Below are 15,754 nucleotides of genomic sequence, written 5' to 3'. Positions count from 1 at the left end.
TAAGTGACTACTAACATTCCCTCGAACATATTTCCAAACAACTACTTCAATTTTTCTTTTATTTCTCTGTGATAAGGCTGCTTAATTCTGTGATTCTAAACTCTAAGATTTTAGAAACTTGGGTCCTTCTAAAGATTCAAAATATAAGAATGCTGGTGTGGCTGAGACACACTACAATTAATCATAAGCCTAGAAATCAACTCCAGAAATCATCCTTGTGGTGGAGGGATTGTGGCATACAAGAGCATAGAAACCTAGAGAAGACTGGTTCATAGCCTAGACAACCTGGGCTTTCTCATTTGAAGATAAAGATCACAATACAAGACACATTTTGAGGAGATTCTGGAAGGCGGTAACAACAGGTAACTATGTGGAGCCTCACATGCAAAGGACTGCCGGAGAGGGACACGGCTGTCCACCTTGGTGATTATGTTTTAGGCATGAGACTTTCATGCTGATTTTTAGGGTCATTTCTAAAGGCAAGACAAGTAAGAGTGAATTCATAGTCATAATGGTCCAGAATGAATGTGTTCCAGAACAATGAATTACTGGTGTGTGGTGCATGCTGAGTGATACCCTAGTGGGTCAGATAGCTACAATGCTAATGAACACACATTTATCGGATTCTTTACTCCTGTCTTGATTTTAATGTGAATCTTTTCTCTGCAAGACCTCACTTAAAATGTTTATATTTTGTCAGGTGGTGGTGGCGCATACCTTTAATTCCAGCACTTGGGAGGCAAAGGCTGTCTGATCTCTGTGAGTTTGAGGCCAGTTTGGTCTACAGTGTTAGTTCCAGGACAGCCGGGGCTACACAGAGAAACCCTGCCTCAAAAAACAAAACAATTTAAAATTTTACTTTATGTGTATGAGTGTTTTTTTGCCTGTGTGCATGTGCGTATACCATGTGTGTGCCTGATGCCTTCGGAGGTCAGAAGAGGGAGTCAGATCCCCTAGAAATGGAGTTATAGACAGTTGTGAATCAGTATGTGGGTGTTGGGAATTGAACCTGGGTCTTCTGTTAGAGCAGCCAGTGCTCTTAACCACTGAGCCAACACTCCAGCATCTGAAACATCTCATTTTCACGATGCCTCTTTTAACACTTGTGTTAATTTAAAATATAACAGAAACTAATGACTGCATCCATCTACTCTTTCTTCTAGTTCTCTATTACTCTGTGCTGTGTCCAAGTGGGAACTGGCAAATAGCTGTACACTGTAGATGTTACCATCACACTGACCCGAGGTTCTGTGTTATCTACTTAATTCTCACAGATGCAGGAGAACTGAAGCTCGAGGACAGTGAGTGCAGCTCTGGCTGTGATGCTGCCAGCTCTCCTCATGCAGGTGCAGTGTGGCACAGTGTAGCAGCCAGCACTCAGGCTCTACGCGCATGCACTTCATTTCAGCCTTCAGTTCCAGCTGAGACAAAACCAGTGCAGGATTAAATGCACTGGTTCAACATTCCACAACTCCCTACCAAGGTGGCACCTGTCCTCAGGCTCAAGGTCAAGATTACTAAAAAACCCAAATACAACAAAAACTGTGACTGGGCAATTAGTTTTTCCAAGACAGGGTTTCTCTGTGTAGCCAGGGCTGTTCTGGAACTCACTCTGTAGACCAGGCTGACTGCCTCTACCTCCTTCCTGAGTGCTGGGATTAAAGGCGTGAGCCACCACCACCCAGTTCCTTCCCAATTTCTAAAAACACCTCTCTTTACCCCCTTTTCTGAGACAAAGCCTTGCTATATGAAGCCCAGGCTGGCCTCAAATAACTCACAGTCTACCTCCATGTCCTTGGAGTACTGTGATCCTAGGCATGTGCCACCACATCCAGTTTCTAGAATCTGGAAATGCTCCATGCTGGGTACTCAAGTGCTCAACATCCAGACTGAACTGGTATTATCAGGAGGCAAGCCCTGCAGGAGACCTAAACACTGGGAAGAACCTTGCTCTAGACAAGGCTCGGGCTGATAGAGATGCAGAGCTCCAAGGCTCCAGTACTGCGCTTTGTCATCAGAGGACTCAGCAGACACCTAGGTAACACTGGCAAGTCTCCAGAGAGAACATGATTCAGGCACTGGGAAGGCGAGTGACACATTTTTAACTGCAACCCTTGACGCAGAGGATAAAAGCTTTCATTACCTATTGCAAAGGCTACCTACATAATAGAAAAAATATTCATCTACTTCCTGCGTCCAATCTCTCAATGTAAATGGGTCTCGATCTCCATCGTATTTCAGAGGAGACAGCACAAGCAGTAGAAGGGAAGGAGCTTATTGTCATACTATACATTTTATAAGGTACATAATATAAACAAGATTTAAACATGCATGAACGTGCAAATTTAACCAAATATAGTAAGGTACTGAACAAAGTATCTTGGATCAAGAACTAAGAATCCCAGGTCTGAGATCTAACTTAGACCATCTACCCACTGTGATACCAGAACAATTAATTTTTACCCATGGAACAGTGTCCTGGATTTTAGTTCTTGGGTTCGTATGGGCTGCTCTCCCTCTCCAGAGCGCCCTCTGGAGTTCACTCAGGCTACTGGGCTAGCCAGGCAGCTTGCTTTTCCCTTTCCTTTTCACAGTTACTAATTCAGAAATACTCCCTAGTAAACATCTCAATAGTTAGTTTTTTCCTGGAATCTGAGAGAAAACAGCCTAAGACATAATTAATTTTATTTCTGGGAAACAAACTTTGCACAGTGATGTGAAGTTTAAACTTCACATGTGCAGTGGGTTCTTTGTAAATACTTGAAGGCCTCTCTATTCTCCTGCACCTCTAATTGACACTCACTTTGCAAATGTTCACTGAGGTAGGACTAGCCAACAACCATTCCCAATCTCTGGGTCTTGGTCATTTCACACTGCAAACACAAGAAAACCAAGCACTTACTTTCCCTGCCTTCCTTATGGTTTACTATGGGACAAATCTACAACTCCCAAGAAATAAGCACAGCTTGTCAAGAGCGTTCCAGGAAAAACTTATTTTCCTGAAAAGAAGAGTAACATATCTGAGAGTAAAGCAGCCCATGGTCTTTTCTTTCAGAGCTGAGATTATAGTTAGCTTAAACATCAGAGTACACATGGGAGGTCCTTGGACTTCCCACAGGGCAGGGAACCCTGACTGCTCTTCGGGTTGGTGAGGGAGGGTGAGTTGGTTGGGGGAGGGGGAGGGAAATGGGAGGCGGCGGCGGGGAGGAGGCAGAAATCTTTAATAAATAAATAAACTATATACAATATGAACAGATATCAAGTATAAAATTACAAACAACATAAACAATATTAAGCAAGGAACACATGATAAATATTTTAATAAACATTCTATTCTGCCTGTTCTGTCAAAAAAACAAACAAACAAACAAAAAAAAACCCATCAGAGTACGCCTAATCTACACCAGAAACCATATACCTAGAGACTTGTGTAAAAAAAAATTATCGCCGGGCGATGGTGGCGCACGCCTTTAATCCCAGCACTCGGGAGGCAGAGGCAGGCGGATCTCTGTGAGTTCGAGACCAGCCTGGTCTACAGAGCTAGTTCCAGGACAGGCTCCAAAGCCACAGAGAAACCCTGTCTCGAAAAACCAAAAAAGAAAAAAAAAAAATTATCTACTCAATGGAGCTACTTTAAGTAGTTCAGTACTGCATAATTAACATACTGTCATATCCCAACAAACTGAAAATAAGGAGCTTTTTCATTTTAAAAGCTGTTAGTTGTCACACTGGCTATGTCCCTGGCACCTGCTACAAGGAAACAGATATTGCACATTCTTTAAGGCAAGAAACAGTCACACTCACGATGGCAGCAGCACACATCCAGAAACAAACAGGGAATGTTTGGAATATCCAATGGCTGTAATGACTGTATCAGTTACTATGAACCACACTAGCTATAAATCTACCCATACACTGTAGCTTCTTTATCTATAGGCAACTGGGGAACTCACCACTGGGTCATACTCCCAGAGCTGGTTGCCTTTTAGGTGGTGGCATTTGAGCATGGTAACTGGGCCATTAAGTTTGGAAACGTCCAAACACAGGTCATCGGTTCTAATTTCTTTGTTGGCAGTATAAGAGAAAACCTGAAAAGTAAACATAAACTTATGTAAGTAAGCTTTAACAGTAAAAAGAAATTAGTCCGTATTTCAGATGCCCACATTTCTACATTTGTAGCCACGAGATAATGAAGACATTGGGAATCAGTTTCAACAGAGGGATAATGAGCATATAGATAAAAACCGTAACTCCAAGTTTAAACTTTGCCTGGACCACTCTCAAAAGAATCTGCAACTACTTCAAGACACAGGATTCGTGTACATTGTCACAGTAATGGAAAATGAAAAACTGAGAAAGCTACACCAATTTTACACAAAGAAAAGTAAAAATCCACATTGTTCTCTGGAGGCTGAGTGTATTATTAAGGGTAGTCATTTTTTTTCCTAAAAAGGACAAAACAAATTTTGTGCTCAGTAATGTTAATTCAGTGGTTAAAGAGACCTTATAAAAGTCTTTTATTAAAAAATTATTAGAGGAGGCAGGCAGATCTGAGTTCAAGGCCATCCTAGTCTATATTGAAAGCTACCCAAGGTTACACACAGTGAGAGCTACATAAAAATAATACAGTATCAATCATTAGATTGAAAGCACCTTTCACCTAATACTTTTATTATTTTTTAAATATATAAAAATGTTTCCTGAATAATGTTATAGGAGTAAAAGAACAAAGTAAACCAAAATCGAAAGCTGTTTTCAAAGTTTAGTAAGGATACTCACCTGATTGCCTCCCATACCGTGACAATTGAAAATTCCAACCTTTTCATTCTCTTTTCTAGCCATGTTATCTAGACACTGATTTGTTTCCACATTTCGTATCTGTGGGAAGTGAAGACGTCAGGAGTTAGGACGCAGGAGCTTAACTAAAGGAGAGGTGCATACAGATAATACCAAAAGCCAACCCTTTATTATTTCTTTTTGTTGTTGGTTTTTTGAGACAGGGTTTCTCTATGTAATTGCCCTAGCTGTCCTGGAATTCACTCTGCAGACCAGGTGCCTCCATCTCAGAGATCTGCCTGCTGGGATTAAAGGTGTACACGCCTTTAAATGGTGGCATATATCTTTAAACACAGCACTTTAGAGGTAGAAGTAAGCAGGTCTCTGTGAGTTGGAGGCGCCTGGTTTGCAAAGTGAATTCCAAGACAACCAGCTAGGGCTGTTACAGGAGAAACCCTGTCTTGGGGAAAGAAACAAAAAACAAAAAACAAAAAACAAAAAACAAAAAACTGTGCACCACTACACCCAACATCTTTTATTATTTCTTTAGTGGTACTTATGGGTGCCATCAACAGTTGTCTAAGTGGACTTAGGGCCCACACAATAGGAGGAAATTCATATTTGGTACAATAAAATCCTAGTCACTCACACATAACTAATGAAGTCATGGATCTTAGAGGAGAACCTAAGACTGCGATTTTTCTAAACCAGTATAATTCTAGTTGCATTCTAAATATTTATCCAGGTAGCACTCAGTCCTCATTAAAGAAGCTTCTTTTTGAAGCAGATAGAGACTATGACAGAAAGCCACAACTGGTCAAAATACCGAGAACAGAATGGAATGCTCAGCCTCAGTCGATAGAACACAACACCTACAACAAAGGCTTAGGGAACATCATAAAGGAACAGGAAAACTATAATAGCCAAGGACCAGGGTTTCTGCTTCAAGACAGTGTCCTCTATATATGACAGGGAAGTTGCACCAATGAAATCTCAACAATATGGTCACCTAAACATGACTTGCACAGTAACACCACCAGTTGGCATGCCAATGAGGTGTTTACATAAGAGGATAGGGGAAATCTCACAAGGTCCCACCTATAGATGAAAAACTATAGGCAATTAATGGCTGTTACGAGAAGCAGAGTCAGTTTTTTCCAGGGACAAGCCGAGAGGTTATTCAATCCCAGTCAGTCAGTCCTAGACAAATGTATATGAGGGCAACACTAGACTCAAGCACATATGTGTATATGTGTGTGTATGTATGTATGTATGTATGTAACAAGAGTTAAAGAGGAAGAGGTTTCTAATTTGAAAGGGAAATGGGAGGGGAGTGACACAGAAGGAGCTGGGGAGAGAGGGGTGGAAATGATCCAAATAAAGTACTTATTTATACATCAAGGGTTCTTTAATTTTAAATTAAAACTTTTATTTGTTCTCATTTCTTTCATTCTTTCACTGTTCCTTTAGGAATTATATTCAGTTCAAAATAATTCTATTTTCAGTAATAACTTAAAAGCAACTTTACAACTCTTCAAGGACACAAGGTGTCCCTTTTGACAAGCCAATCCCCATGATGACTCCTCAGGAAACTAAAGATAGACATTTTCTGGCCAAAAGAGCTTTGGAAGCTGGCTTGTGTGGAAGCAGCCACGTGATGGTGCAGATTTCACTTTCCATTAAACATTAATCCACTCCACAAAAGCAGTTTAACCGTGTCATCAGAAGAGGGACATCTGAATGTCTGTAAGGCACTTTATATGAAGTGGATGCCAAGGCAATGTGAGAACCATCAGAACTGCCTGAATCAATGTCTGCTCTGCCTTAACACCAGCTATCCCAGGAAGGTCAGGGTCCAAATCTGTGGTTGCTTACAATAGTCAATGGATTAACAACTATTAGCTATTATGAGGAAACAGAACATTATTTTGGTTTCAAATCCTATAGTATAAGTACTGGAAGGCAGACTTGGTTAAGACAGACATCTTAATAATCATGCCTCAGAAAAGACCTGGCACAAAAGGACCACAGGCTATGTTTCTGAGGCAATGGCAAGAATAGCAGATGGTAAAGCCTATGCCACGTGAGAAGTCAGCAGATAAGAAGAAAGAGGTCAACTTGCCTTGGCAACCATGTTCCACGGCTTGGACATGTATCACCCTTTAATTTGTTGGAACTCAAGCCCAGCTAACAATGTTTAGGCATTGTCTAAAATTGGGTCAGTTCAAAAAAGGAAGAGAAAAAGAAAGGAAGAAAAAGAAAGAAAGAAAGAAAGAAAGAAAGAAAGAAAGAAAGAAAGAAAGAAAGAAAGAACGTAACCACCTTTCACTCCATAAAGGAGTGGCTGCTCCATGTCCTTCAGAGGCATGTTACTTAACCTAGATTTTACTCACTCAAGGGGAGAATGTGCAGGAAGGGAGGGGGTGATGGGTTTACTCACTCACCAGCATCAGCTCCCTTCCGGGACCTCTGTACTCAAACAAGTCTAGGCTTCTGTTTGTCCTCTTTCCCAAGCCTCTATCACCAGCAGGCCCCGCCTTACTCTCAACCAATAATCTGTATTCACCTGAAGTCATTATTTAAGAGGACTTCTCAAGCATCCACACAAACTACCACTCCATCTGACTTGTACTTGACTCCACCTCTCCTTTCTATTCTGTCCCAAGGGATGAACTGCCTGTGTCCCATCCTTTACTCCCCTCCGTGCTGGATCCCATCTCCTAACCATTTAGGGTCTTTCTCTTTTTTGTATAACATAAAATTTACCATCATAGCCAGTTACAAAGAGTCAGTTCAGAACTGCTAAGTCCATTCCCACTGCTATGAAAAAGGTCTCTAGAATCTTCCCAGTTTACAAACCTGAACCACTTCAGCCACTAAACAAACCATTTTCCTACCTCTATCAGTCTGTGATAACTACTGCTTTCTGTTTCCATGCACACAGCCACTATAGTTCTTCCCAGAAGTGAAACTACATTATGTTTGTCGTCATTCTATTTCACTTAAGCAAAACGTCTTCAAAGTTCATTTATGAGGTAATGCATATATGTCAGGATGTCTATCCTTTTGAAGGACTGTATGTACATACAACTTTCTGCTTATCATTTCATTCATCTGTCTGGGACATCCAAGTTGCCTCTGCCACTTAGGTTGGGTCAACAGAGCTGCCATGAGCATGAATCTCAGAAGAGGGAACCATATCCCTTGGGACTGGAGTTATAGATGGTTGTAAGCCACCATGTGGGTGCTAGGGACCAAACCTAGTCCCCCTGAAAGGGCTTAAAACCATTGAAACAAACTCTGTTCAAAACTTCACATCTTTTAGCATCACTCCTGATTTTATAAATGATTAAGGTCCTCAACCCCATTCTTATACAAATTTCCTTATAAGTGGATATAACATGATTCCAAGGGAACCCAAACATTCTTAATAAAGCCTCGAAGAATCCTGGCATGACCAAGGCCCCAGGCTGCACCAGACCCCAGAAACTGACTGTGAAAAACTCAGCACACACTTTATTTTCATAAAAGGAAAATAATCTCCCCTTCCCCATATTACCTCTAGCCATCATCTACTTCTCTGCATTATTTACAGAAAAATGCCTCGCCTTGCAAGACTGTGCACATTCAGGCTCCACACCTGTATTCTCCCTAATCCTCTCCCTGGCACTCTCGCATACTGAGAGTACTAACAGAGTCTACCTAGTCCTCCATACTCAGGTTATGCTTTCTCCATAGTAGTCACATAGTTAAGCACCTACTTTTTGAGACAAACCTTTCACTTAAGTCTCTGAAACATCATTCTCCTGGTTCTCCTTCTGCTTTACTTTTTAGTTTTCAGACAGGGCCTCATTATGCGGCGCTGGAACTCACTACATAGACTAGACTGGCCTCAAGCATGTAATCCTGCCTTCATGCTCCCAAGTATTAGGATTAATACCCATGATTTCCAAACTGTACCAGCTGCTTATGGCTGTGTTCTCTTCTCACTTGATCCTCTAAATGGTCTGTGTGCGTGTACAACAAACGATACAAGCACATGTGTGCATCAAGACTGGAAAGTTCACACCTACCGTGGTGACAACCTCAACTGTCCATCTTCACTCTGAAATGGAGTCTTTCTTTCTTCCTTGCTATTTTTTACTGCATAAACCAGGGCCAACTGACCCAGGAACTTTCAGGGATTCTCCTGTCTCTGCCTCTCACCTCACCCACACTCATGCTCAGCTTTACATGGGTTCTGAGGATCTGAACTCAGTTCATGTCTGTGAGGCAAGCGCTTTACCCACTGGGCCATCTTCCCAGCTTACCCTCATGGTTCTGTCCTCATCTTTTATTACCTATATACTTGGTTTTTCTAGACAAGTGACCTCCCTACTATTTCTGGGACATGCCAAGTTCATACTCATCTTAGCAACCTTTGTACTCATTCCCCCATTGCTCTGAAACATTAACCTAAGCAACGCTTGGCTTAGTTATTCTTTCTTCAGGATTTTGCTCACAAATTACCTTAAGGGTGCCTTCCTCAACTACCTATGTAAAATAGAACAATTTTCATGCTCACCAGGCATCCTTGTTCTCATCTGTTCTTGCCACTGCTATCTGACACACTGTATATTTTTAATTTTTTTTCAAACAGACTATAAGATCAACAAAACAAAATTTTACGCCATGTTGCATTGTGGGCACTCAAATAGTTGTTGAATGAAGAAAAAACCGTGAAGAAATTCCAACCTCCTACAGAGTGGGGTTACATACCCTGAGTGTCAGGGAGGATATGGCTGTGGTCTTCCTGACAAATAAACTCATGTCAACTAATGCTTACAAAAGGAAATCTGTCACAATTCAACTTCTATTATAAAACAGGTTTCTCCCTCTATTTGGCTTTATAATTTTTTTCTATAAGCTAGATTTAAAATAAAGTCCTAAATGTTCCACTACTACAGTGGAGGAATGGTGGTATAAAGGCAAGAACAGGCAGCATACACATATTTCAACCCAATGGAAACTGAACTTTTTGGGAGGATGTGATGGTTTGAAAAAAAAAATGGCCCCCAAGGGAGTAGCACTATTAGGAGGTGTGGCCTTGTTGGAGAAGTGTCACTGTGAGAAAAAGCTTTGAGGTCTCATATATGTTCAAGATCCCACCCAGTGTCTCAGACCACTTCCTGTTGCCCATGAGTCAAAATGTAAGAACTTTTAGCTCCTTCTCTAGCACCATGTCTGCCTGCATGTTGTCTTGCTTCCCACCATGATGATAATGGACTGAACCTCTGAACTGTAAGTGAGCCACCACAATTAATGTTTTCCTTTATAAGTGTTGCTGTGGTTATGGTGTCTCTTTACAGCAACAGAAACACTAAGACAGAGGAGAAGAGGGCGAAAGTGTAGTATTTACACTAACATGTAAAAGGAGTAAGGAAGTTGTTGGAGGAAGCTGTTTGTTTGTTCCTGGCTGCCCACACTTGAAATAATCACAAAATTACAAAAATAATTATTTGCAATACTGGTTGGCCAATAGCTTAAGCATATTTCTAGCTAGCTCTTATATCCTAAACTAACCCATCTCTATTAATTTGTGTATCACTAGGTAGGCAAGGTTCTGGTGGGCTCCGGCAGAGGTGTCTGTCTCCTGTGGTGGCTACATGGCTTCTCCCTGACTTCGCCTACTCCCTCTATACATCTCTTTCAGTCTGACTTTACTCTGTTAAGCCACTGGTCAAAGTAACTTCTTTATTAACCAATGGCAATAAAAAATATTCACAGCATACAACAGGAAGTAAAACAAGTTAAATTTTTACCAACTGAGGAAAATGCTTCAATAAAGGCTCAAGCAATCAAAGACTACCTGGAACAATAGGTAAGGATAAGGAATACACCAATGATTGCTCCTAAGTGCATACCCCAGGGGCCAGAGAATAACTCTGTCCAGTTTGTGAGCCATTTGGTCTCTAGGACAACTGCTCAGCCCAAGCACCTCAAAGAACCTTCCCTTTGTCCTCTTTGAAATCTTTCTGTAAACCCAATGACTAGAGGATCTCAAGAAGGTTGCCACGGGGGCCTATGCCATGTAAGGTGTTCTAACTTCCAAGACTGTCTACCAGCCTCCATCGAAGGAGTTTTAGAGGGAGGTGGAAGGGAAAAGGGCTGAATGTACTGTGAAGGGAGAGGTCCTGTGTCCTGGAAAAGTCACAGAAAGGTAGGCAACAAAGAAGGGCAAATAACCAAAAAACATTTGATGGTAAGTCCTATAAACATAATGCTATCAAAAGAGGATCTTGACCACAGTAATTCGCACTTACAATTGACAATAAAAACTCTTTTGCGTCACAGTCCAGTAAAAACAAATTCTTTTAATATACTTAATACATTTATTCCTAGATTATTATTATAAGAGGCTAAACTGATGATAAATCTATACTAGGCTGTTGAAAATTACTGCCTTGAACTAACAAACAGGACCTTGATAAGTTAGAAGATTACAAGAAAAAGATACCTTACCAGGTGGTAGTGGTACACACCTTTAATCCCAGCACTTGGGAGGCAGAGGCAGGCTATGAGTTCAAGGCCAGCCTGGTCTACAAGAGCTAGTTCCAGGACAGGCTCTAAAGCTATTGAGAAACCCTGTCTCGAAGCAAAACAAAACAAAACAAAAACAAAAAAGAAGAAACCTCAAATCTTTATGGTTTAATAGGCTGTGGTATTCGACTCTAATGAAGGAATAGTCCAATGCTTTTGATTTAACACTGGGGGTGGGGGAGTTGGAAAAAATGGTACAGTACTTGTTAAGTCCTAATTCAGTGACGCACACACGAATCTCTAGGGTGGCCATGGAAACAAAGACATGACAACCACTTAAGAAGAAATCAAAAAACGAGAGTAAATTTGAATAAAAAGAAATGGTCCATTTGAGGAAACAGTTACTAAAACTACGTGGAGATGGCTGGTTTTCTTCTAAGACTTCTAAGGAATAACTCAGGCTCCAGAAGAACTTTCACTTAGAGGCTGAACTTTTAAACAAAGGATGCAAAAAGACCAGACATCCAGTCTAAGAAACCTGAATTTTTGCGGGGTGGGGATGGGGTGGGAAGAGGACAGGGGTGTGGGTAGACATGGTCTCTCTATTATATAGCTCAAACTTACAGAGATCTACCTGCCTCTGCCTCCCAGTGCTCAGATTAAAGGCACGTGTCACCACGCCCAGCTCTTATCTGAATTCTTAAACGCAGAAAGGAAGTTTGGCTAGGAGTCAAAACTGATAGCTAACTGGCATTCAATAAACAGGACACAAGAATGTTTTACTGTCAAAGTCATTATAACAGAAGCCAAGATCTTTTTCATACTAGAGTCCTTAGTATGGACAGGCACTGAGATAAAAAATACAACTAATTTGCAAATCTGTCTTATCTATAAGTATTAATAAGCCAATTATTTCAAGAAAAATAATACTTAATTCTAAGAGAATCATCAGAAACAAATATGCTTTTCAGCGTTTCCCCCCACTTCCCTGTCTAAACTATGAAAACTTAAAATTCCCAAAGGAAAATAAACATCCGCTTACATACAGAACTGTTTCAACCTTCCATGTCAAGTTAGCTTCACTCTGAAATTTCTCAGGCTTTGATTTGGACTAACCCATGGTTATTTGCTTTAGAAGTACAGGTTTCAAGGAAATGGCTTAGCTTGTTGTTAATATAAGTCCACTGAAGACACTGCTACATTGTAACAAGAGTCTTCTTGGTAATGGTTCAGACGGTTCTTAGTTTTCCTGTGGGTACTGGGACCCAAACCCCAGCTTTCTGTAAGAACAAGTAAGCCAAGCAATCTCTCCAGCCCTAAGCATCTTTATTTTAATAAAACATAATGTGATAAAGATGTAGTAAGATTTTGCTGAGGAAGTGGCTCAATGATCAAGCATTTGCTTATCATGTGAAAGTTCTCAGGGTTACTTCCTAGTACTAGGGGTGGGGGAGCCAAGAATTTATTAAAATTTCATATTATGAGGCAGACTCCATTAATTAACAAGAACTTATCCATACTTGAGGCTAAATACTTTATAATATCAAAGATAATTTAAGAACCTTAGACGTTAGAAGTTTTAACTTTTAAATAACTATACAGAATAAATATATTACACACACACACACACACACACACACACACACACACATTTGTTTTTACCTCTCCCAATGAGAAATAGTGACGTGGAATTTGAGAATCAGGGTAAATATTTTCTAGGTACCAAGAGAAAGGTTTGCATTGTAGTTTATGTCTCAGACCAAGTCTTGATGATATATCTCCATAATCTACCTTTGTAACACCTGTTGAAACAAATAATTGACTGATTTATTAGAGTTCTATCTGGTAACACACGTCTACCTATATGCGCATTCTCACAAAGCAACTGAATGGGAAGCAGGATTATCAGGTGATGGATGACACTACAGGCGATGCGATACGGACCACCTCCCAAAGGAGAAAACAGGACAAGGCATTAATGCGTATTTTGATTTTATTCAAAGGAAACAAATTCATGTGAAAATGTAACAAATAAAAATATTAAACAACAGTTAGTCACACAGAAATCAGGAAACTTAAATGTATATTAAGGCAAAAATAAAAAAATTGCCAGACACTGGTGTGCAGGCCTTTAAATCCCAGCACAGGCATCGTGGTTCTCTGTGAGTTCAAGGTCAGCCTGTTCTACAAGAGCTAGTTCCAGGACAGGCTCCAAAGCTACAGAGAAACCCTGTCTCAAGAAACTGAAAAAACTATTTGGCACAAGTATTAAATAGTACAACTACACCCAATCAGCTTTCTCTCACATAATTTGCTGAACTTTGCTCATACCCACTTGAGTCTTGAAGAATTGTAACTGAACAACCAAGGCAGAATAGTAATAATTTCAGAGAGGCATATCTCTGGGAAGAAACAGACATACAAAAGCCCGATTAACAGAGCGAAATTCTTAGAAAGTCTCTTGAGGAATGCTGTAGCCTCTGCATTGGCTATGTGACGAGAGATGGTTTCATTAAAGTCTTATACAGCAGCACTAAAGGTCTGCTTATGGAGAATGCTAATAACTTGCTTCTGAGGTGGTATTGTTCTATGGACAGGGGATGTGGCTCAGTTAGGAGTACTTAACTAGCATACATGAAAGTCTGGGTTTAGTCCCCCAGCATCACATAAAACATGTATGGTAAAGCAGGCAGGCACACTTGGGAGATGGAGGCAGAAAGATCAGAAGCTCAAGGATATCCTCAGCTACACAGTGAGTTTGAGGCTAGCTTGGGATACATGAGCCCGTCTCTACGTACATATATAAATCCATAAATAAGTACTAGTATTTTTAATGTTGGATAAAAATGCCAAATGTCCAGAGAGTGCTTTGTCAGCTAGGAAAATGGCTGAAATTTAATAAGATGAAATCTCAGAAATGTCAAATGCTATACTTAGGTAAAAAGAAAATTCTTTCTCTGATTCATTCTCTCTCTCTCTCTCTCTCTCTCTCTCTCTCTCTCTCTCTCTCTCTCTCTCTTTCTCTCTCTCTCTCATATACATACACATGGGGGAAAAAGGTACACTTTGTGTATATCATGCAAAGTATACTAACCTGGAGAAATTATATAGAAGAAATTTTTGAATTCATCCATCCATACTTCTGCAAGCCGTCTATTATTTTTATTGATAATCTGCCCTGTCCCTCCTGGAAACGTGTAAGGTGTAGCTTTCCGAAACACATGACCAACATGGGAACAAGTCACAATTTCCAAAGTTCCTCCACATTGCCAAATCTGAAAACAGCAGGATGAAGCTTAGTACCTACTTACCAAAGCTGCTGTAGCATTCATGTGGTATTTTTTTTTCAATTGAACAGGGGGGTTGACTTTCAATTTATAGCCTTGAATGGAAAATCTGTAGTTACTGATAAATTCTTTCCAATATGTCTATAAACTACCAAATCTGAACAAAAGAGTAAAGTGGATTGCATTGGACATACAGTTTAAAATTCAGAACACAAGCCTGGCTGTGGTGACCTACACCTTTAATCCCAGAATTCAGGAGGTAGAGGCAATGGACCTCCATGAGTTAAGGCCAGCCTGATCTACATTGTGAGTTCCGGGCTAGCCAGTGCTACATAGTGAGATTGGGTCTCAAAAATAAACAACAAAGCTCAGGACTCCGAGATCCTGCTCTGGTGTACAGCCAATACTTCCCTGGGACCAAACATTTTTCAAAATTTTGGTCAAAATCAGATAAAATACAAACTAGACAGGCTATGATGAACTATGCAAGAAGAGTGAGAGACACAAGAACAACTCCAAATGCAGGTGACTCACAGCATCATTAACTCACCCCGCTCCGCCTCAATCAACCCTTGTCAACAAGGACACACCACTTCAGGAAATGTTCAGTGTCACTTTGTTTTGTGTGTTTAACATGTTTGATATGGCTCATGATTTAACACTCACCACACACACCCATGATCAGGGAGTATTCAGCCAAATTTGTTTCTATTTCTGTCTCCCCAAATTTGAGCCACTACTGACACATCACACAGAACAGACACCAACCATGATTCTTCAACAAGACAGAGATAGTATGTTCTGATCTATTTGTCCAATCAATAAGACACATGGACCAAAAGAAAAATTAAGTATAGGTTTATATTCTTAATTCAATGCAATTGTTTCAAAATACAGTTTTGTACTATAAAGGAAAATCTCATATTTGCAATTGAAACTCACATTTTGAAACACTGCTGGCTTTATTAAATAGTATGTCTACCTTCAGGTTTTCCCAAGTTTATTCAGTGTTAGCGTTAAGAGCTCAGTAAGATTTCCTGGAAGCTCAGGTCTCATCTTTTTTTTTTTTTTTTTTTTTTTTTAGATGACATGCTACACGAGGAATCGTGGTGGGAGTGGAGTTGAGACGTGTTCTCTTCTACTCCATATTGCCTGTGCTCCCCACCCTCCTG

The 15,754-nt window shown here is 40.4% G+C and overlaps 1 protein-coding gene across 1 annotated transcript in view; it reads right to left on the bottom strand.

Annotated features, from left to right (window-relative positions):
• Galnt1 (polypeptide N-acetylgalactosaminyltransferase 1) overlaps positions 1-15,754 on the bottom strand; it is a 74,278-nt gene that overhangs the window by 1,681 nt on the left and 56,843 nt on the right. Inside the window, exons 9-12 of the mRNA XM_013349390.2 lie at positions 14,390-14,570; positions 12,958-13,097; positions 4,780-4,878; positions 3,954-4,088 (exon numbers count right to left, since the gene is read on the bottom strand). Of these exons, the coding sequence (XP_013204844.1) occupies positions 3,954-4,088; positions 4,780-4,878; positions 12,958-13,097; positions 14,390-14,570 (555 nt within the window). The remainder of the gene's footprint in view (positions 1-3,953; positions 4,089-4,779; positions 4,879-12,957; positions 13,098-14,389; positions 14,571-15,754) is intronic.

Source organism: Microtus ochrogaster, chromosome 18, assembly GCF_000317375.1.
Source record: "Microtus ochrogaster isolate Prairie Vole_2 chromosome 18, MicOch1.0, whole genome shotgun sequence".
NCBI classification, from domain to species: Eukaryota; Metazoa; Chordata; class Mammalia; order Rodentia; family Cricetidae; genus Microtus; species Microtus ochrogaster.
This window is presented reverse-complemented; position numbering and strand designations above follow the sequence as displayed.